This window comes from Phycodurus eques, chromosome 14 (assembly GCF_024500275.1).
Source record: "Phycodurus eques isolate BA_2022a chromosome 14, UOR_Pequ_1.1, whole genome shotgun sequence".
NCBI classification, from domain to species: Eukaryota; Metazoa; Chordata; class Actinopteri; order Syngnathiformes; family Syngnathidae; genus Phycodurus; species Phycodurus eques.
In genome coordinates this window covers 25259879-25283618 of record NC_084538.1, presented here as the reverse complement: position 1 = coordinate 25283618, position 23740 = coordinate 25259879, and the positions used below count along the sequence as shown (strand labels likewise).

Genomic DNA, 23740 nt, shown 5'->3' with positions numbered 1-23740 from the left:
ATAGCCGACTTCCAGAGCCCCGGCAGCCCCCCCCCCCCCCCCTCCCTTAATCCTTTGGGTGGAGGCAGGACTCGTGCGTAGATCTTGGAAGATCAATCACTCCCGGGGTCCACTTGGATCGGCGATCAATCCTAGAATCCCCCTTCTGACATCAACTGTTATGGCAAATATTTATAAGAATAAGTAAGGAAGCAATCTTCTCTTTGTGGGTTTTTATTACAAAAAAAGAAAGGAAAGTCTTTGCAAAGACGGGAAAAGGTACGAGTCTTACGAGTTATCAGCCCTTACTGAAGTCTAAGCAAAAAAACCTCCGTTATACAGAAGTGAGAGAGAAGGAAAGCCAAACAAGGATCTTTGTCCAGCTGCACTGAACCTATCTTTATTGAAAAATATCTAGTAGTCACATGACTGGGAACAACCAGTACGCACAGTTTATAGGAACATGGAACAATAAAGCCTGTGAAGGTTGTATAAACTAATAGAAGTAATATTTGGTATATATGAAACATACATTTTCCAACTCACCTGCGTACTCAACTCGTTTGACATGAAGTTGAATGACTTTTTCAACTCCTTCATGTCCTGAGCAAATCTTTTAGCCATTTTTTTCATGTTCCGAGTTCATCTGCTGTACTGAGATGATCAGACAGCTCAATTTGCCTCAGGTTAGCCGGTACAAAGTGATCAGCACACACTTGCGCAAGGCTGATTCCACTGCTCTTCAGAGCGTCCTCTCGACGCCATTGGCTTGAGGTCTCGATGGCTGCTGGGATCAACGTTTTTCGACACCAGTTGGCCTCTGGCACTGCCTCTCGGCTAACCCCTCGATGCCGGCTTGGTTGCTCAATGGCCGCAGTAATCTGTGTTTTTTTTTAGACACCGATTGGCCACTGGGATTGCCTTTTGGCTGTGCTGTGCTTGACTAACCGGTCTCACAGGTAGATAGCTCTCCGGTGTTTTGTTAACGGCGGACAGCAGTCCGCCGTTAACAACATGCATGAGGCTCTTTTTCACCGTGCACTGTGACGTTTAAATATTGTGTTCAATAAAAACATGAAAACGTACAGTATAGTTTGTGTGGTATTAATATAAGAAAACTGTGTCTACTGTTGTAATTTAGATGATCACATTTTATGATGACCAATTTATGCAGAAACACAGGTAATCCTAAAGGATTCACATACTTTTTCTTGAAACTATATATGTTTAAAACCCATTTAAGTTGTTTAATTTGGAGTTTTAGTAAACAGGTTGCATTTTGGTTTTGTTGCTGATGTTATTTGATCAGAAAATGTTTAATGCTTATAAAAAAAAAAATAATAATAATAATCTGACTGTGTCCACATAATAGATGTCACAACTACTGCAACTGCTTTTCCTACAGGTGACTGCAAAAGGCTTTGCCCCACTGCTCCAGTTTGCCTACACAGCCAAGCTTGTTTTAAGCCAAGAGAACATCCACGAGGTAATCCTGTGTGCTGACTTCCTGGGTGTTCACAATTTAGAGGATTCCTGTTTCCGGTTTCTTCAAGCCCAGCTACAGAATGACAGCCAACTGACCAGTAATGGCAAGGTGGAATATGATGATGACACAGCCAATAACACTATCTTTTCTGAGACAACATACACAGACAATTCTACAGACAGGCAGCACACTAGCAATAAAGCATCCACAATGTCATTTCCTACTGATCTTCCTCAATGCCCTAAATACAGGAACTATCAGTATCAGCACAACAGTGAAACTCATGATGGTGCTGATGACAATGATTATGAAGAGGATGATGATGATGATGATGATGACATCTTGGCCAACCATACCTCTGCCAGCCCAGTGAGCTCACAGCTCACAGACTGCAGTGATGTTACGCAAACACTTCTTAGTCCCTTCAGAATCAAAGAGGAACCTGTCTTTGAAGACGAAAGAGATGATCGGCGTGGATGCAATCCAGAATTGTGTATGGAAGAGGTGCTGGAGATGGAATTAGAGGTAGAAGGGGTTCCTGTAGCAGTTGAGCATTCTCCGAGCAGTGGCTCACCTTCGTCCTGCCTGCGCTCATACCTCCAAAGAGGAGGGCTGGATCTTAGCAGCATGCCAAGCACTACCATAGAGCAACTCCTCTCCAACAGACTATCCCTCAACCATTATAGAGAACTAGTCAAACACAGACAGAAAGACAAAAGGGAAGCAATGGTGAATCTCAAAACTGGCATTGCCGATGTACCAGCAACACTGACCAACACTGACATGCCTAATGCCTCCTCATCCAAACAAGAAAGGGAGCTAGACAGACGCAGTGTAATTTTCTCTTCAGCAGTGAGTGATCAGCAACAAATGATAGCCCACTATGGTGATGAAAAGTTTAGTGAAAAGGTCTCAGGCTTGATGCAGATTGATACTTCTTCTGCCAGCTCATGTCTTCTTACAAAATGCCGTGCTCCTGTCAAGACATCAACTTATTCCCCTGCCCCCTCTGAGCCCCAAAATCAGACTCCCAGCTCCCATTCTTCATTTTCATATGCAGAGGATGGAGGAAGTGGCAGCCCACCTTCCAACCTGCAACAGTTTGACTTGTCCCTGTCCCCACACTCTAGCTGCATCTCTGGACTGTCTCAGTGCCTAGCAAGCAGAGAAGAGCCTAGGGACCTCCACAGTCGAGAAATTGTCTTTTCTCAGGGTTGTGCTAAGATCAAAACAGAGCAAGGATTTGGTGCCAGTGGTGGAAACTCCAGCGACGAGTCGGGGTCTTTCTCAGAGGGAGACAGTGAAAGTGGCGTCAGAGTTCCTGGACCTGAGGTATTTTATAACTTATTCTATTCTATTAAAACCCCTATCTCATTGGTCTGGAGACTCGATGGCAACCTGATGGCGACTCGAGTCTCCGCTGCTTGCAGAGATGTCTACTGGAGACTAGCTGGGTTGCCAAAGAGTCGCAGTGAAATCAAACATGTTCAATTTCATTGGAGACCTTTTGGCAGCTCGTTTAAATGCTCACTTTAGAGAAGGACCTTTACATTGCTTAATGCCACTAAATGTCAAGATTTTCGCTTGCATAGAAAAAGCTCAACAAACATGACATAATGTCTGATGGCCAGTGGTTGTACCAAACCTTTGGCTCATGCTAATGCTAGCTTGGCTAGCAGTTCAACAGTTGTAAACAAGTAAATGAAAAAATACACTTACCAGGTATGCCACCTTCCTTCCTTCACAATCTTTCAAGCCTGCTCCTTTCTTGCTTTTACCTAGGTCTACCAAATTTGGGAGGTATGTGTAACAGTCTGTTGGCCAAGCTGTTCATCAAGAAAACAACGCTGCTTTGAGGGTCTAAATATGCACAATAACTCATGAAACTTTCTACACGCATCAAGCCAGGCAAACATTTCAATATTTATGTTTTTTTGTGCATTTTTTAAAAAAATAGGCCAGTAGCGCCCCCTACAAATGTTCAAAAACATAGCTGTACGTTTCACCTAGCTCTACCAAAGTTGGGAGGCATACTGTATATAAAAGCCCCAGACCTACAAAAAGTCTCTCGGAGACATACTCTAAACCCAATAAGAAGTCCGCCATTTTAAAATAAATAAATAAACTCTCAAATTCTGTCATATTTGCCGTCATATTTTTACCAACTCCTCCAACACATTTTATTCGATCGATTTCAAACTGTGGATTTCTCATCTAAAGATATTGAAGATGAAAAGACACGGCCTTCCTCAATGTGCCGGCTCTGTATCGCCGTACACCAGTTGCCCAACCTGCATGTGATATGGTGTTCATTCACTAATAAGTTCCATAGACATGCTAAGAATTGCTTATGTTGGGAGAACTAACAATAGTTATAGTAACAAAAATCAACTCTCAGGCTCTTACAGGTGTTACACTATAAAACCATCCCAATGCACCACTCATCAGGAGCACTGCCTTGCTCATTTCCCACATCCTGTCCTGTCCTGCCCTCGTCTGTCTTCTCTCATCTTGTTCTCTTGGTTAGTTGTTGCATGTCCTCACCGGGTGTTTCCATGACATGTGCGTCCCAGGACTCACATAGTCTCAAGTGTCAAATGATCCATGGTTCGTTCCTGCTCTGTCATGTCATTGAGGACCTTGACCACAGTATTCATCAGTTTCATAATGAAAATGGAAGGATTGATGGCTTTTCTTGACTGCCGTCCCCTGTACTGACCACTCATATCGACAGCGCCATCATGACCATGGCCACACGTTTTGGATTCATAGGCCATTGTTATTCAGGAGGTCAAGAGCTGTTTTCTCCATCTCCTCCCCTGTTGTTTTTGACACATTGTGGATCTGGAGGAAGCGCTGTTTAGCTTCCATTTCTTGCACACGATGCACAACAAAAGAGACCTGCTCGTAATGAGATGCATCAACGAGTATTGAATATATTGTATACTGGCTTGTTGTATTTTATCCCTAATCCGTTGATTTGTTAATGTGGGTGGGGCTTTAATGAGGTTATTTTGTGCTCTGTTTGAGAGGAGACAACTATGAGACCTCTTTTTAGCCATTTTCTGGTCTTTGACACAAAAGATATACAATTATTTAATAATTATACTTTTTTGGAAATGATCTGCCTTCAGTCATTTTGGGAAATCGAAGGACAGGTTAGCACGGTCCTCTGTCAACACACATTTTCACATCGCTGTCATTAAACTTGCGATCAAAATCTTGGTTGTGGGCAGGATCTGTTGGGTATCTTAAGGAATACATTTTTGATAGGATATGTCCTCACATTTTCCTCAAACTCACTCTTTTCAATGACTTGACTTCAATGACTTCAATGAAGTCTTGTCTTGGCCTTCAGTTTTTGCTCTTTCGGTTTCTTTGTGCTCTTGTGTAATGCTGATGGTATTTTGTTGTAGCCATGCATTGAGAGATTCACTATTCTTTGCTGTTTCGTAGCGCATCTTCTCCTGCCTTTTCTTGGATATGTTATTCTTTTGGGCATTGTGCTGCAGACATGATTGAAATGAATTGTTTTATTACTTTTGAGCTTGTATAAAAAAACCCGCATAGTTTCCTGAATATATTAATGATCTCTTGTTAGAATTATTATCATTATTATTACCACGACAATTCTCTCTCCATACCTGGACATAGTCATTGATGACATGAACTTATATTCAGAGATGGGTAGAGTAGCCAAATATTGTACTCAAGTAAGAGTACTGTTACTTTAGAATAATATGAATCAAGTAAATTGTAGTCCTCCAAATAATTACTTGAGTAAGAGTAAGAAAGTACTCAGTGGAAAATACTACTCAAGTACTGAGTAACTTGTGAGGAACTTCTGATTTATTTGTTTAAATCAGAGCATGATTGGCTAATAAAATAAAAATAACTAAATAAAATATGAATGTGCAAATTCAGATATTGCTGAACAATATCACTTAATCTAAAACAAGAAATAAAATATTTATTTGAAAAAATCTTTGTAAAATAACAAATTAAGGCATATTCTGCTCCAAGAACTCGTCTTACACTATATTGCTTCCACTTGTTAAACGTCACAATACTGTCGGCTCACCAGCAGATTACAAAAACAGGAACAAGGCTGCTGAGCATATTAAAAGTATATACAAACCTGTTCAAATGCCAGGTTTTTGAGTTGTAAAAGAATTATGACCAAGATGAATCATTTTTTCACCATTAATGTGACCTACAATTTGTACAACCCAAAGGATTTTTTTTTATCTTTTAGAGGGGGGGGATAAAAATAAACAACTGAAATAAACTTAAATGTGATTGACTTGGAGTTGATTTTTACCTTGCTGCCTTATGTTGTTAAATAAAGTTTAAATAAAATAAACAATCTGGTTGCACAAAGGATGTACTCCCTCTTATAACTGGCATGTGGCTGTGTTCAGAAGTAACAGTTCACATTCAACCTCATGTTCAATGGGAGTCCACACACACGTGCCACCATTTACATTTTTTAAGTGAAAGAAAAACAACAACACATGCATGGGGCCTTACAGAAACATTATTTGCTTCATCCACCAAAATGACTGAATGAAGAAGCTGTTTGCTGACCAGATTTATTGATATAAGTGTGTGTGTGTGTGTGTGAGAGAGAGAGAGAGAGCGCAAGATGCGTATTTTACAGTTACTTGTTACCATAAAATAGTGCTAATGTTGCCATATGCACAGCCACAACAGCAAAAACATCTGCAACTTACCGCCTGGTGTTTTATGGAGTTAGAAGTGAGCTGAAATCCAAATTTGGTAGTCTGTAATGTAAACAGGAGTCACGACTCACTTTGACTGGCCCGCAAAGCCCAATAGAAGACTTTGTGTGCGGACATGTGACTTTCTTGTGTCGTTTGATTGGCGAACTGGAGTCAAACATTAATGTGCTAAACACGGTGGATTAGAGCAACGGCGCCCGATGCGGATGTCGAAAACGAAAGTCTAAAAATAGAATGTACATGCAATTATTGATATATGAAAATAGTGAACGGCATGTAGATTATTGTCACTGGGTAAAAGTACCATTTCTTCTTAACGTAAATACTCGAGTAAAAGTAAAAAGTATGCTTTATCAAAACTACTCTGACAAGTATAATTCCTCCAAAATATTACTTGAGTAAATGGAACAAAGTACCGTAATTTCTCGTGTATAATGCGCAGCCCCAAAGTTGACCCCAACAATCTGGAAAACCATTCTACCTAGGTGTAATGCATTTTTTCAATGCATGATTTTGCTTCTACCCATATGATCAAAACATGAAGTATTATCTGTATTTTGTTAGGTTTTTTTCAAATAATTATTCTGAAGTTAAGCACTTTATTTAAACACGTAATCCTTTTTTTTCCATTTACTTGCTCTTATTTTGAAATGCATAGCCCTAGTTGTATTTAGTAAATTAGAAAACACACAGCTGTGCTCATATGTTTGATTACCCAGGCAGAAGTTGTAAGATAGGTACAATTCTTTAAAGAAAACATGAATGACCAGGCGAAATGTTTATTTCAATGGGATTAAAATTAAACGGTCAAGCATTTCAGAAAAGCATGATCATTAAACAAAACATAACCATAAAGAAATTAATGATGGTTGTTGTTCATCCATCCCATCCATTTTCTGAGCCGCTTCTCCTCACTCGGGTCGCGGGCGCGCTGGAGCCTATCCCAGCTGTCATCGGGCAGGAGGCGGGGTACACCCTGAACTGGTTGCCAGCCAATCGCAGGGCACATAGAAACAAACAACCATTCGCACTCACATTCACACCTACGGCCAATTTCGAGTTTTCAATTAACCCAGAATGCATTTTTTTGGGATGTGGGAGGAAACCGGAGTGCCCGGTGAATGTGAGTGTTTAATGGGTTGAGTCAGAGCGAGTGAGAGCAAAGTTGGGATTTTGTGTGAAACTGGTAATTTCCCCAAAGTTATTAGGCACTAATTTTGCACATCATGGCAAACACCGGTGTTACTCACGAACGTAAATCAGCTGGTAGTTGGGGTGGTCTGTCTCAGTCGTCTCGGGAAGCACAGAGGCTGGTTTAGTCAAATGAGAAAAAGGATCCAGAAAAATGAAACAAAAACAAAAGAGGCAGAAGAAGAAAAAGTGTTGTTCGTCACAGCTCGTTGGGAGTATATGACCGTCTCACTTCCTGCCTTTTCAGGGACTCGCTAGTAATTTCAGAGCGATCACGCTGGGCTGGAAGTGTACCTGGTACTTGTAGGAGCAGCTGCTCTGATCGCCTCGCCTCCCACCCTTTTTGGAGTCCTTGGAGGGTGTGCTGGAGAGCGCTCCCGCTGGGGACTCCATCGATATGCTGGGGGACTTCAAGGCTCACGTGGGCAATGACAGTGAGACCTGGAAGGGAGTGATTGGGAGGAACGGCCTCCCGATCGGAACCCGAGTAGTTTTCTGTTATTGGACTTCTGTGCTCATCACACATTGTCCATAACAAACACCATTTTCAAGCATAAGGGTGTCCACACGTGCACTTTGAACCAGGACACCCTAGGTCGCAGTTCAATGATTGATTTTGAGGTTGTGTCATCAGACTTGCGGCCGCATGTCTTGGACACTCGGGTGAAGAGAGGGGCGGAGCTGTCAACCGATCAACACCTGGTGGTGAGTTGGCTCCGATGGTGGGGGAAGACATGGCAGGCCCAAACGAATCGTGAAGGTCTGCTGGGAACATCTGTCAGAAGGAGTTTCAACTCCCACTTCCGACAGAACTTTCCTCCTGTTCTTGGGGAGGCAGGGCACATAGAGTCTGAGTGGACCATGTTCCGTGCCTCCATTGCTGAGACGGTCCACCGGAACTGTGGCCATAAGATGGTCCGTGCCTGTCATGGTCATGGTGCCGTCAAGCTGAAGAAGGAGTCCTATCGGGCCTTTTTGGCCTGTGGGACTCCTGAGGCAGCTGATGGGTACCGCTTGGCCAAGCGGAATGCATCTTTAGTGGTCGCTGAAATAAAAACTCGTGCATGGGAGGAGTTCGGTGAGGCCATGGAGAAAAACTGCTGGACGGCTTCGAGGAAATTCTGGTCCACCATCCGACGTCTCAGGAGGGGGAAGCAGTGCACCATCAAAACTGTGTATAGTGCGTATGCGGTGCTGCCGACCTCGACTCGGAACCTTGTGAGTAGGTGGGGAGAATACTTCGAAGACCTCCTCAATTCCACCGACATGCCTTTCAATGAGGAAGCAGAGTCTGGGGCCTCTGAGGCGGACTTTCCTATTTCTGGGGTTGAGGTCACCAAGCTGGTTAAAAAGCCCCTTGGTGGCAAGGGCCTGGGGGTGGATGAGATTCGCCCGGAGTTCCTAAAGGCTCTGGATGTTGTGGGGCTGTCCTGGTTGACACGCCTCTGCAACATCACGTGGACATCGGCGACAGTGCCTCTGGATTGGCAGACTGGGATGGTGGCGGGTGTGTTCCAACTCCATGGGGATGACACTCCTCAGCCTCCCTGGTAAGGTCTATTCAGGAGTGCTGGAGAGGAGGCTCCGTCTGGAAGTCGAATCTTGGATTCAGGAGGAGCAGTGTGGTTTTCGTCCTGGCCGTGGAACAGTGGACCAGCTATACACCTTTGGCAGGGTCCTCAAGGGTGCATGAGAGTTCACCCAGCCACTTTACATGTGTTTTGTGGACTTGGATAAGGCGTTCGACCGTGTCCCTCGGGGAGTCCTGTGCGGGGGTGCTTCGGGATTATGGGATACCGAACCCCCTAATATGGGCTGTTCCAGTGATGGTTGGACTCCGCCAAGGCTGCCCTTTGTCACCGATTCTGTTCATTACATTTATGGACAAAATTTCTCGGCGTGGCCGAAGCGTAAAGGGAGTCCGGTTTGGTGGCCTCAGTATTGCTTGCTGCTTTTTGCAGATGATGTGGTTCTGTTGGTTTCATCAAGCCATGATCTCCATCTCTCACTGGAGAGGTTCGCAGCTGAGTGTGAAGTGGCTGGGACTAAAATCAGAACCTCCAAATCTGAGACCATGGTACTTCGTCGGAAAAGGGTGCCGTGCCCTCTCCAAGTCGGCGATGAGTGGAGGAATTTAAGGATCTTGGGGTCTTGTTCACAAGCAAGGGAAGAATGGAACGAGAGATCATCAGGCAGATCGGTGCAGCGTCTGCAGTGATGTAGACTTTGTATCGGTCCGTTGCAGTGAAGAAGGGGCTATGCCAAAAGGGGAAGCTCTCAATTTACTGGTCGACGTATGTTCCTACCCTCAACTATGGTCACGAGCTGTGGGGCGTCACCAAAAGAACAAGATCCCGGATACAAGTGGCCGAAATGAGTTTCCTCCGTAGGGTGCCCGAGCTCTCCCTTCGAGATAGGGTGAGAAGCTCGGTCATCCGGGACGAGCTTAGAATAGTCGCTGCTCCTCCACATTGAGAGATGAGGTGGCTCGGGCATCTGATTAGGATGCCTCCCAGGCGCCTCCCTAGTGAGGTGTTCCGGGCACGTCATCCGGGAGGAGATCCCGGGGATGAGCCAGGACACGCTGGAGAGATTATGTATCCCGGCTGGCCTGGGAACGCCTCGGGATTCCCCCGGAAGAGCTGGATGAAGTGGCTGCGGAGAGGGAAGTCTGGGCGTCCCTGCTAAAGCTAATGTTCCCGCGACCCGACCTCGGCTCTGTAAATTCTGTAAATTGACTGTCTGTTGTACTAGAGCGGCTCCAACTACCGGAGACAAATTCCTTGTGTGTTTTGGACATACTTGGCAAGTAAAGATGATTCTGATTCTGATTGTGATAAGCGGAAGAAAATGGATGGATGGCATTGCGCACTTGACTTGCCAGTAAAACTGTATTCTTCATTTGTAAATAAAAAAAGTATCAACAATCAAATACACGTTTTATGAAAGAAAATGACAGTGACAGTGAAATTGTGCATTTCTTTACACTTCTATGGTATTGCGCCGTGCATTGTAGAATAAACAGTCACCTCACAATTGCTTTCTTCCGTCTATTTAAAAGTGAGCGGTCTGCGTGAACGGTTAAATGCTATTGAATAGCTGGGCTGCATTTAATTTGAATCACTAGCCACAAATACTTGTCGAAAGACATTGATGACTCAAAAGTAACTATTGCTGGTTTGAAGAAGTAACTGTTGTCTGATTACTTTCCCGGGAAACTAACACGTTACTTTGCGCGTTACTCAAAATGGCAGCATTTATGAGACGCGTTACTGGCATCACTACATATGAACAGAATAACCTGTCATCTAGCCAAACATCATGTTCATTCGACGTTGTGTGCTACTGTTCCATGCTGTCGTTCCCTTCCTTGTATACTTGTTGTTGTATGATTCAGGGATTTCACGATGATTTATTGTGTGGCATTTGATTGTCTAAATGGTTCAGGCAGTGGCAAGAGTTTCTTTGGCTTTCCAAGTGAAAAAGGAATACGTGACCAGTGGATAGGGAAAGTCAATGGACAGGGGAAGAAACGTGGTCAGCTATGGGTGCCTAGCAAGCATTCTAAACTCTGTGATGATCACTTCGAACCAGCATGTTTTGAGAAACATTTAGCAGACTGCATTGGATACACAAGTGTAGTTAGGCAGAGACTGAAACCAGCTGCGGTGCCAACCATTTTTCCTACGGCCACCGAGAGCTGCACCGCCAGCAAGAAAACTGAATCTCGCAGCTGCCACGGTAGAGCAGCGAAGCGGCGCAGACAAGAGGTGAGCATTTCCTTGTATATACCTACGACTCTATTGTGGTTATTATGCACTGAGCAGTGGGGAAAAAAAGACCCACGCAGTACTTTTCAGTACTGTCGTCTGTACTTTTGCCTAAGTGACAAGCCAACAGACACACGGAGAGTGAGGCGCACACAATGTACAGGAATATTGCATACTATGTAAAAGCTTGTGCCGTGTCACTGAAACATATATGAATATATAATACGTATAGTCGTGCTCAAAAGTATTGGCACCCCTGGGGTGCCATTATTTCTAGCCATGACTATAAAAAGACATGCTATTTTTCCCTCAACTGTCTGACCCCATGAGCATGCCTGTTATATTTTATTGTAACAATAACTATTCTGGCATTTAGCGAATAGACATAATTTTGGTAATCTTAAAACAGGAAAGGTTTAGTCTGATTTCATGTTAGACAGTCAACAAAAAAGCATTATGTGTCTGCATCGGGGCGACTGGTTAGCACATCTGCCTCAAAGTTCTGAGGACCGGGGTTCAAATCCCAGCCTCGCCTGTGTGGAGTTTGCATGTTCACCCTGTGTCTTTGCAGGTCTTCTCCGGGCACTCCGGATTCCTCCCACATCCCAAAAACATGTTTGATAGGTTGATTGAAGAAGATTAAATTGCCCGTCTGTGTGAATGTGAGTGTGAATGGTTGTTTGTTTCTATGTGCGCTGCGATTGGCTGGCGACCAGTTCAGTGTGTACCCCGCCTTCCGCCCGAAGATAGCTGGGATAGGCTCCAGCACGCCCGCGACCCTTGTGAGGATAAGTGGTACAGAAAATGGATGGATGTGTGTATTGGCATTGCAGGGGTGCCAATATTTTTTAGCACAACGGTAAATACTACATGTAAGGATGATGTGGCTTGGTCTCCCCCATCGTTTTTGTGTCAAATAAGGTGATTAAAAATCTGTAATTTAAATCACGTAAAAAAAAAACGTTGATTTAAATAATTTGCAGGTAGGTACATTTCCTGTGTATCAAACTACAAAGCCTACAAATCCTTATGTACTGACTGACTCATCAAGGGGTTGTGTGCTTATTCGCAAATAAAGTGGTTAATCTCGCATCACTATTATTCCAGATGGTGTCCGAGTTACTAGGAGCGAGAGTGATAGATGACAACCAGATCGTCACATCAAATGATGCTAATATTACCATGGACATCACAGAAATTCTACCACAGTCCAGTCACAACTCTGTGTGTATCCAGGCTACGGTTGACAATAAGCCAGTCAGTACTCATCATGGGTGAGTTGGAATATACTGTATTTATCAAGTACTTTGATCACTACCTCAAATCATTGCAATCATTACCTCGTCACTCACACAAAGCTTTCACATTTTCAGTATAAGCGACATTATGGGACCCAAGTCACATCGACAGTGAGCCAGAGGCATAAAAAAGTTCAGTGTGACCCAGCTGTGGGAGCAGTTTCCAAGATGACACAAACTAACTGGGCAGAAGATGGAGATGTAGAAGATGTGTGCATGCTGGTGTGAAATGCACATTGCTGGATGATGGCCTGTCAGATACGAGCACAGAGCTGGATGATTCCATATTAGACAGATGTCGAAGATGAGGACTATTCTCCTGGTGATGAGAATCAATATGATGATGATGACGACACTGAAGAAGAATGAGGGAAGCTTGCAAATACAACGAGAAAGTTTTTTTGTGTATACTGTAAATATACTGGTTTATCCTTGTAAGTTGCAGGTACAGCTCTTGTTTTTTGTTATACTGTAGAATGGGGCAAGACAAAATGATTCACACTTCACACTTGATTTTTAAAGGATTTCTTTGAAGGAGGGGTCCATCGTTGATGGAAACCCTATTCGAATGCCGAAGTTTGTTGTTTTTGAATCGTGCCTACGAGCACTCCTGGCAATCTGCGCTGTCTGTTCCAGGCCATGCCTGGTGGCTATTAAAAATATTAGAGGAAGCTTTGCCGTGTTCAAAGCAACATGCACACATGGTCACATCAAAGAATGGTACAGCCAACCAATGTCAGGTTGTATGCCTCTAGGTAATTTGCTGGGTGCCAGTGCCATCCTTTTTAGCGGCTGCAGTCCAGTGAAAGCGATAAATATGCTTAAAAGTGTGAACATAATTATTTTTTCAAAGAGGACATTCTGTCGTATTCAGAATGCTTACCTGCTTCCAACCGACAACCTCGTGTGGGAACGTCAACAATCTTCCCTTCTGGAGGGAGTTCAGGGAAAAAAGCTAACAGTTGGTGCTGATGCACGATGCTGTTCTCTTGGGCACACGGCCAAATATGGTTCATACACTTTTATGAACCTTGAAGACTCAAAGATCTTGGACACCCATTGGTACAGGTAAATATTCTTTGCAATGACATTTCTCGGGATCAAGCTAGTAGTCAGGCCAAATGTTTTGTGTAGTCATATATAGTGCAAATAATTCCCATTTCAGGTTACAGAGGTGAAGAACTCCCATGCCATGGAGTTGGAGGGCTTGAAGAGGTGCCTTGCCTTGTTACAGAGGAAGAGGTGTCACTATGAAAAACATTGTGACAGACCGCCACTCTCAAATTAAGACATTTCTGAGGGAAACCCATAAGGACCTTTGCCACTGGTTTGACACTTGGCATGTCGCAAAAGGTAGTCTTACCGCTGAGTTTGTAAGTTTTATGATTGTCCGTGCATATTGTCAGTTTTTTTACATTGAAGGACTAATCAGACAAAGGTATTTGACACACTGGACTGATAATGATTTTCTTTTCAGGAATCAAGAAGCATCTGCTGGCCCTTCCAAATTGGCTGGTTGCGAGGCGGTGTTGTTATGGTCGCAGTCCATCACCAATCACATTTATTGGTCAGCAGCATCAAGCAAAGGGAACAGTGAAGAATGTCGGCAATAGTGGATGTCCATCGCCAACCATGTCATGAATGTTCACAAGGGCCATGGTGATGCATTTACAGAACGTCTGCATGATGAACTGGTAGAGGAAAGAGAATGGCTCATAAAAGGTAAAGTGAATCAGATAAGCTCATTGAAAGGTGATTCAGCGATGCTACTTCTCTTAATTCTGTCTATTGATGTGTTCCAGGATCAAAAGCACATAAGGAGCTGCTAATAATAGTAATTAATAAGATGCTGTTCAAAGACATTGGCAAATTATCGCCTAGTCAACAAACATCAAACCTTGAAGCCTACCATAAAGTAGTGCTGTACTTCGCTCCAAAGACCTCCCATTTCTCACACAAGACAATGAAAGCAAGTTTCTGTACATTAGGGGTGTAACTAAATATACAGTTCCACACAGCCACAATGTATATTGCTCATGTGTTTGAGGAGCACATGAAATTTGCTAAATTTGTCGCGACTCTAAACTTGGTTATACAGCTCTCACTATCGAATATTTTTTGAATCGATTATTGCAAAATATTTTTATTCTTCTGTTTATTGTTGCTCCTGGTTGTTTGTATTTTAGGTTGCTTCTGTCAGCTTTACATTTCAATGCAAACTGCAGAAGACGGCAAGCGTGAAGGAAGGATGGGGAGCTACAGTGGCGCATCTCTTACCCAAAAGGGAAGGGTGGTAAGCCAGTGGCAAAGGAGATAAAGGTGCCAATTACCGATGGTAAGTATGGTCAACGTTGTATGTGTTTAATAACAATACTTGCTCCTTCAGATTTGTCCAAACATTTTTGTTCTAGACTATGTCCAGACACTGCTGCATGAAGTAATGCAAAGGACACAGAAATTTCCCACCTTGGAGGTAGCTGGGGTTGATGCAAGCGAGATATCTGTGCCACGAAATGTTGTTGAGAAATATGACAGGGTTGACAAGATACAGGTGGTATGTGACAAAAAAAGAATGCACCAGGTTCAACAAAGTTCTGGTTTAATTAGACTTTTGGATATTTAAATCCACAATAATTGTAGTATTCACTTGCTCACTTCTACTAACGACTCAGGATGTCAGAACTCTTCTGTTTTTCTTCCCAAGGATGTGATAGATCCATCGTGTGAATCGTCTGTATGTAATGTACCTGTAGACTCTGAATGTTAAAAAAAAGAATAAAGAAAAAGTCAGTCAAATGCATTTTTTCCATTTTCTTATTTTCAAGCGCAGTGTTGATACTGTAACTGTGCATAATGTTTGACTATTACAGTAATATTAAAAATACTCTTTAGGAATAAAACCCGCCTTGTTTATGTGATGAAAACATATGCCTACTATGCTACTGTGTTTTAATGCTAGTCATTATGGTGGTACTTGGAGAGGCAAGTTTTTTTTTTTTTTTACGGTGGTACTTGGTGTAAAATACCTCATCTTCTCTCTGAAAAACATACTCATTTACTGGGTCTTCATTGGGCCATTTGTCTGGATGTACTCCCAGAAGCTTGTTTCCAGCACAGTTTGCTTCCAATCCTTCATGTTCAATGCTGCAATTCATTCTAGCAGTCAACTTTTCTGCTACTGCTGACAACTCCTGGCAACAGACACTCTCCACCCCTGTTGGCTGTGGATGGCATTCTCCACAGGAAGACTTGCAATGGAAATGATTTGGAATTAACATCATACCATTAACATGAATGTTACTTTTCACATTTCACTGTTCCCATTGACATTGTTTTCTGGTATTTCTGCTCATGATCTCACGATAGACATCCTCCTACTTGAAAATAATTTCCTTGTGCATAGCTGGGTTTTTCGTAGTTGACTCATGCTTTTTTTTTTTTTAATAAAACATTTACTTCAGTGCTATTTATGAAGGGATCCCAAATGGATTTTCTTTGTTACTGTAACAGTGACCATAACCAAACAATCAAAACCTTTATTTAACCAGAAATTAAACCCCACTCAGACCACTGTCTCTTTTTCAAGAGTCTTCTCGCCAAGAATCCGGAAGAACACTGACCAAATGTTCATACTGCACATACAATAAAATAATCTATAATATCACAACAAACATAAGCGGTACAGAGATGAACCAATGCGTTATGAATCCCACACGAACGGCCGACTGCTCATACTCCGTCTGTTCATGACTATGGATCTAAAATATGGATTTATGGGCTGCACAAACATACCAGTCTGTATTTCAGTGCGGTATTGTGTCGTCTCTTCAGCAGGCAGAGCCATCACATCGAGCCAGTGGCCACTTTCCTTTTCTGTTGTAGAGCTGCTACTTGGCTGCTTGTCGTCATCACTGTCAGGTTCTGACCTGATCAACTCAAACATGTACGGTGTGACGATGCCAAGTTCAGTTGGGTGCTCCTGTACGTCGAAATCCTCCTCATGTTCCAACACGTTGCTCGCTATTGCGTATACAGTATAGTGCGCGGTGTTTGGCAATTGTAATATCACTTCTGGTAGTCCTTGCGGTGGATGGAGTAACCACACCCCGGTGTCTTGAGCATTGGGTGTGTTCGGGGAGTGCTCAATACGTGTAATAAAAACCTCATTTGTAGCTAAACTATAGTTGACAACTTGCTGAAAGTGACATGCATGTATTACATAACATATAAACAATGCAAATATGAATTTTAACTGACCCCATAACATTTTTGTCATCTGACATTTCAGCTCATGGATATAGTGCATTTTAAGGATGACAGGGGAGGTGGCTTGTTGTCATCTGGGCTGGTCCGGAGCGCTCTGCGGCATGTGTCAATAAGTGGACGCTCCTACAAAGATGCGTTTTGCAAACCAGAAATTCCATCCATCCATTCATTTTCTGTACCGCTTATCCTCACTAGGGTCGCTCACTGAAAAAGTAGTCCCACGACACCCGCTGTAAGAAGCTTGATGAGGAAATGTATCTTCAATCTAGGCTTACATTTGATTACATAAAGCATAATAATAATAACATTATTATTATTATTATTATATTAAGTTTAGTAGCACATATTTGAAAGGGCGATGTCGCAGTTCTGCCATTTCAAAGACGACGCAGGTTTGTGCATTTGAAGACCGCAATTTTCTATTTCGATACAGAATCATTACAGCCCTAACACGGGTAAAATGAAGAGCGTGTATGTGTGCTCGCGCATGCATGCACGTAAGTAGAGGCATGTGAATGTCTGTGTTGCTTGTCCTACTTCTTTGCACTGACCTATTTGTCTTATCAACTCAGCAAGTACATGCACCATAGGGTGGCTGCGAGGTACTTCTATCATGGGGTGAGTGTGCCTTAGAACCCAAATGCAGCACACCAGGAAAGTTCAAAAAAGATTTTAATAATCAATCTAAGATCAGCTGTGACAGGTCAAATCAAAGCCAGTATTCAGTGTAGTTAAGGGCAATCACTTCAAAAGTCGAGCAGGTCAGGCTATGAAGATAGCTTGGTCTTGGCCCAAATGAGGCAATGGTGTGTAATCCACAGATAGCAGGTCAGGAAATGCTCAGATTTCACTGTTGTCTTTATCCACGATTCGCAGAGAGCAGAAGAGGGAAAACAGGAAACTCACGCTGAGTTGACCTCGTAGCAGAATTACGGAGACCGGGAAACAGACTTAGCTCGAGGTCGTAACAGAAGGCTGATCCATAAGTCACAGGAACCGGAAACCTCGAGCTGGCAGAATTCCTGGTCGTGGGTGCAAGTCAGAACACTGGCCAACCAGCCAGCAGGAACAGACAAACTTGAGAATTGTCGGTCGTGGACAGGAAGTGGAAAGGATTCACAGGGTAGTGTTCTTGCGTCTTAAACAGAAGAGTGTGTGACATTGTGACCATAATTGCATCATCGAGCAAACCTTAAAAAGGAATGTGTTACTGACTCTGGCTAGTAGCACATGATTGGCTGACAGATTGACGTGTTAGTAGAAAATGATTGCCTGTCGTGACAGGAAATTACTCACTGTGACACGTGACAGAAGAAATGGCACACTGTGACAACTGTAGTTGAAAGCTGTCTGTGTCCGCTACTATCTACCATGATTGACCATCAGAATCAGAATCATCTTTATTTGCCAAGTATGTCCAAAACACAAGGAATTTGTCTCCGGTAGTTGGAGCCGCTCTAGTACAACAGACACTCAATTTACAGAACACTTTGGAGACATAAAGACATTGACAAAAACAATTGTGCAAAAAGATGCAGAGTCTTCTAGCACTTAGAGCAGTTCGAATGACTAATTTTGCAATAGTCCGGTGCAATGACCATTGTGCAAAGGGCACCGAGACTTCAAGGAGTGGATGCGGTTTAAAGTGACGAGTAGTGCGATCATCTGGGACAATGATGGTTGTGCAAATGTTACAGATACTCCTCAATCAATGTGCAAATGGAGCAGATGCTACTCTGGCATGAGTGGCCAGTATATGCAAATAGTGCAGCATGGCGAGACAACTACAGTGAGTGCACGAGTAATACATAATTGGCCCCACAGAAATGTGACAACGAACTCAAGTCAAAAAAATTCCAGCTTGTTGTAATTATAGGTTAACCTAATTATAGGTTAGGTGTTTAAGAAGTTGATCGCAAGAGGGAAGAAGCTGTTGGAATGTCTACTAGTTCTAGTTTGCGTTGATCGGTAGCGCCGACCTGAGGGAAGGAGCTGGTGACCGGGGTGCGGAGGGTCCGAGAGGATTTTGCACGCCCTTGTCTTAGTTCTGGCAGTCCTCAATGGTGGATAGGGGGGTACCGACAATCCTTTCAGCAGTTTTGATTGTCCGTTGCAGTCGGAGTTTGTCCTTTTTTGTAGCAGCACCAAACCAGACTGTGATGGAAGAACACAGGACTGACCATGACTGTGAGACCAACACCATTTCATTTCATGTGATTCAAGTCATTGGTCAAAGCTGTCATTAATGTGTTAATGATTATTTCTTCTAAAATTACCTCATAAAATTGCAATCTCTAGTCTTGACGGCCCTGCCACTTGTGCTTCCTTTCCTGACTTGCTATATTAAAAAATACCCTCAAAAACCTTTCCACCTAGGAAAAAATAAAATCCCCATTTTTATAAATATTTTTGGGGTATTTTTTTCAGTTTCTATTCATTTACACTGTATTAATATTCAGCCAGACCTGCTTTTTTAGACCTGACCCAATTATTGTTTATTAATAGAAGTATTATAAATGGAAAGCAATACACGAAACGGAGAAACAAGAAGAGATTGGTTATTTAGGGAATTTACAACCATCCACTTTTCTTTCTGTCATCCCAACCTTATTATATGACGGATGAGACTCATACAGCTCATTGACAATGTAAACGATAGGGAAAGCCTACCACTACTCTACCGTACTTGCACATTTTAGCCTCGTACATTGTTGTGCTTATCACTGTGTTATACAAGGAAAAACATTGACTGCTCTGATCACATTCAGAAGTATTTCAACAGAGAAATAAAACACTTGGTGAAACCACAGCTGCAGCTTGGCAGAGGTGTATTAATCATACCAGTATCAAATTGTGAAGAGAGGAAAAACATGATCCACTCAAGTAAATTAATTAAATTCTTAGCTGGATTTACATGCAGACTTGTCATTCCGATTTAATTCTTTCCGATTGAAGGTCTCTGGTCAACTGTTTACATGTGATGTGATCTATTCCGATCCGGTGTTTACATTTGCACTACATTTAATCGGAACAGCCGATAGTGAGTACACTGGTAGAAGGGTGATGAGGAGCTAGAGGAAGACCAAAAAGAAGGTTGATGGATGTAATGAGGGAAGACGTGAGGGCGGTTGGTGTTAGAGAAGAGGATGTAGGAGATAGGCTTACATGGAAAAAATGTAGTAAATTATTATCTCATTGTCACTGATCCTCTCCATAGTGGCCCAAAAATGAAATAACCAACATGTCAAACTGGTTAAGTTATAACCAAATGACAGTAAAGCATAAGTAGCCAGATAATTAAATGCCCAATAGTGACATCCATCCATCCATTTTTTTTTATACCGCTTATTGTCTCTAGAGTTGCGGGTATGCTGAACCCTATCCCAGCTAACTACGGGCAGGAGGCAGGGTACACCGCGAACTGGTCGCCAGCCAATCGCAGGGCACATATAAACAAACAACCATTCGCACTCACAATTTAGAGTCTTCAATTAACCTACCCTGCATGTTTTTGGGATGTGGGAGGAAAGCGGAGTACCCAGAGAAAACTCAAGCAGGCACGGGGAGAACATCTAAACTCCACACAGGCGAGGCCAGATTTGAACCCGGGTCCTCAGAACTGTGAGACGGATGTGCTAACCACCGACCACCGTGCCTCCAATAGCGACAATAAACACAAAAATTCAGTACAACATCCTTCTTTCAAAAAATGGAACATAAGTGAAACAGTTTTGAACCATTTTATTATTATTAAGTCCAGTTACTGTGTCGTCTATGAAACGAAACGGTGTCTTAAGAAAAACAATATTCATGGACATCAGCTGACCTGGGAAAACTGATTTTGCCAATTTTCGAGCATGTTTTGAATCAAACACTAACCCAAGTCATTCCCAAATTATATGCAGTACAGTGTTTGGAAAGAAGCGCCCTCCCGACCCCTCTTTAACTATTCCCGTAAGTACATCCACAGCAACATCTGGTGGATGCTAGACAAGATTTCCCTCCCATGGTCACTTGGCAGATTGTACCATGTTTCGGTGGATGCCATGGTAATCTAGTTCAAGGTCGACTCACACAGAGATCAGCTGGTAGGCAGAAGGGGTTAATTTGGGTCAAATTTGAGACTGTCAATAAACGCTTGTTGTACTTTACCCACTGCATTTTTTTGTAGCAGTGATCAAGTCACAGTTGACTTCTATTTCATAGTCCAACAGTTTTATAACATGAAATCATTTTTTCATTCAGGTAAAGCTACCTTTTCCTGTGGACCAGATCACCAACCTGCCACGCAATGATTTCCAGATCCTCATCAAGATGCACAAATTGACCTCAGAGCAGCTGGAGTTCATTCATGACATTCGCCGTCGCAGTAAAAACCGCATTGCTGCCCAGCGCTGTCGGAAGCGGAAGCTGGACTGCATCCAGAACCTGGAGAGCGAGATCCGCAAGTTGGTATGCTCAAGCAATCCTTACATGTTATACAACATTATATAGAAAATGCCTTCTTTACTCTTAAAGAAATAATGGTACACCAGTCACAATTTTCTCTTCCTCAAGTACTCTACTTATTCAGGCTAATTGTTGGGTTTCAGCACTTAACTGAACTTTTTCCGGGTCCAAAAAGTAAAAAGTGTGCTCCCAAGCTGTAAAAGCAGTGCATTTGAGGGTACCACACCAGCGACAAGTCATTGTACTCCCAAAGATAGCGTGCATGGTTTGCGTGACTTTCTTCTCTTGTTTGATTGGTGAACTTGAGTCAAACATCACCGTGGTAATTGGAGCAACGGCACTGGATGCGGAAGTTGAAAACGCAAGGCTAAAAAGAGATCGTGCACACAATTATAGATATCATGGTAACAGAGTAAAAGTACCATTTCTTCTTGCCATAAATACTCAAGTAAGTAAAATGTATGATGCGTTTAAACTGTTGGAGAGATTCTCAGGCTGGATTGCAGGTGTTCATCAGTGACTCCTATATTTATGGGTCATTGTCATATGATTTGGTCAATAATGGTTAAGCCATGGCCCACTGAATTTTCTTTTGAAAATCAATTAGTTTTACTGATATGAGTATTAAAATATTGGGACTTATTATCCATCAAAATGTCATAATTGTTTCTAACAAAATAACAAAAGAAATTAATGCCAAAATGTCTTTACCATTAGTTAGAGCTGGGCGATATGGCGATATATATAGTGAGGACGATAGAAAAATGTCTATCGTGCCATTTGTCTTCTATCGTTTCGATCGTCATTTATCCAGTTTTCAAGCAAATATTTTCACAATGTATGCTGTAGGGCTGAAACAAGTCGAGAACCTCGATTAAAATTAAAAAATGCTTAGGATGCCTCAGAGAACTTTTTTTTTTTAATTATTATTGTAACTCTCAAAAGACGACCTTTAATCTGGCAACGCGTTTCTGTCACCTCAGCAAGGGAAGAACTACACAGATGCACGATCCATATTTTAAACGTTTACAGTAAATATGTCTTTTTGTGAGCAGTCACAGCTCTCAAAACAATGATTGAACCGTTGATTGATGAAAAGAGAGTGGATTGAAGATAGAAATGAAAGCTGTGTAAACAGAAAGCCAATCGCTGAAGGATCTAAAGTCAGTCGGAGTTCATGCCTGGCAGTGAGCAGACGACAAAATGCGACATGCCAGGCCACAGATGGTTGTAAACTGGGCGAAAAGCGACATTTAAATTTAGTGAACCCATGAATGCTAATCTTCATGGGGCTTGTTTCCAGTAATTTTGTATTTGCAGTGTGTGGGCTTTACATTTTAGTCAATACATTAGAAATGGTAAGCATAATAAAAAGTACGAGTAACTTGAGAAAACAAACTCATTTTTATTGACATGATCAGCAAACTAGTTGATTTATCCAATTTATATGCCTCTATACAGTATATAAATTTAGGGGAAAAAAAGCATACACCTCGACAATGAGTGATTTAGTACTTGGTGGAAATTTTATGTCGAAAGATTGCGACACAAATCTCAACAATTGCTATACCCCCAAAACATTTGTATAGTAATAATTGCTGTACAAATAATGTTGAGTATTTTGGACCCTGTTGTGGCTAGTTTATTACGATGGTGAGATGCAACTATAACGTGATTTCTTCATACGGGGTTTAAGGACAGCTCTGTGGAATGAAGATGAAAATAAAATGATAAAGTGAAGTGAGTAGTCAGTCGCTGGCCACTTCTAATAGACAATACTGTGTGGTGGAACAAGGAAGTGTGGTTCAATCTTGCTTGATAAACAAAATATTAGGACCACTGGTGGCTTGTGTGGTCCAATATACAGTAAATGTCTAAATTTTAGTTAGAACACTTGCAAAACTTCTAGGAATATTAAGAATATTTGTCTTGTTCCTAGCCGGCTGGTCTAAGTTCATAAATGCACAGCCATGAGACCCTACTGTATTTTATGTCACATGCTAAAATACTAGTTGCTGCAGTGAATTTCCACAGGGTTAGGTTGGGGTTAAGCTGTTTGTGCCTTTTTAAAATTAATGCCTTATGTTTTGATACTCACAAGAAATGCCAAGTGTTAACTGAAATCTCTTTAGAATTTTTTTCTTATTTTTAATTTGTGATTGAAATTGCCTCACTGGGCGGCACGGTGACTGGTTAGAGCGTCTGCCTCACAGATATCTTATCTGCACTTGTGTATTCATAATTTCTCTTTAATCAAACAATAATATATTTTATCCAAATACTTGAGTGATATCCCATTCTAAATCCGTATGGTTTAATATGATATTGGTCTAACGTTTGAAGCTGTAACAGCTTCAACTCCTGTGGGAAGGCTTTCAACAAGATTTAGGCGGGTTGAGGGCAGGACTCTGTTCAGCCCAGTCAAGTTCATCCATTCCAAATTTTCTCATCCATGTCTTTATAGACCTTGCTTTGTGCACTTGTGCACAGACATGTTGGAACAGGAAGAGGTAATCCCAAAATTGTTTGACTGTCCAAAATCTCTTCGTATGCTGAAGC

The 23740-nt window shown here is 42.3% G+C and overlaps 1 protein-coding gene across 4 annotated transcripts in view; it reads left to right on the top strand.

The window, feature by feature from the left end:
* LOC133412651 (transcription regulator protein BACH2-like) overlaps positions 1 to 23740 on the top strand; it is an 85393-nt gene that overhangs the window by 44670 nt on the left and 16983 nt on the right. The window contains exons 3-8 of one of the 4 annotated variants that reach the window (XR_009769792.1): positions 1385 to 2797; positions 13341 to 13534; positions 13632 to 13819; positions 13944 to 14188; positions 14653 to 14801; positions 14878 to 15461. Coding sequence is in view for 2 of the 4 variants with exons in the window: in XM_061696148.1 (XP_061552132.1) it covers positions 1385 to 2797; positions 12276 to 12442; positions 12542 to 12581 (1620 nt within the window). In the remaining 2 variants the exon portion in view is untranslated. Of the gene's footprint in view, positions 1 to 1384; positions 2798 to 12275; positions 12443 to 12541; positions 13535 to 13631; positions 13820 to 13943; positions 14802 to 14877; positions 15462 to 20977; positions 21185 to 23740 lie in introns of those variants that run through there. The other 3 variants (XR_009769791.1, XM_061696148.1, XM_061696147.1) reach the window with 3 other exon arrangements.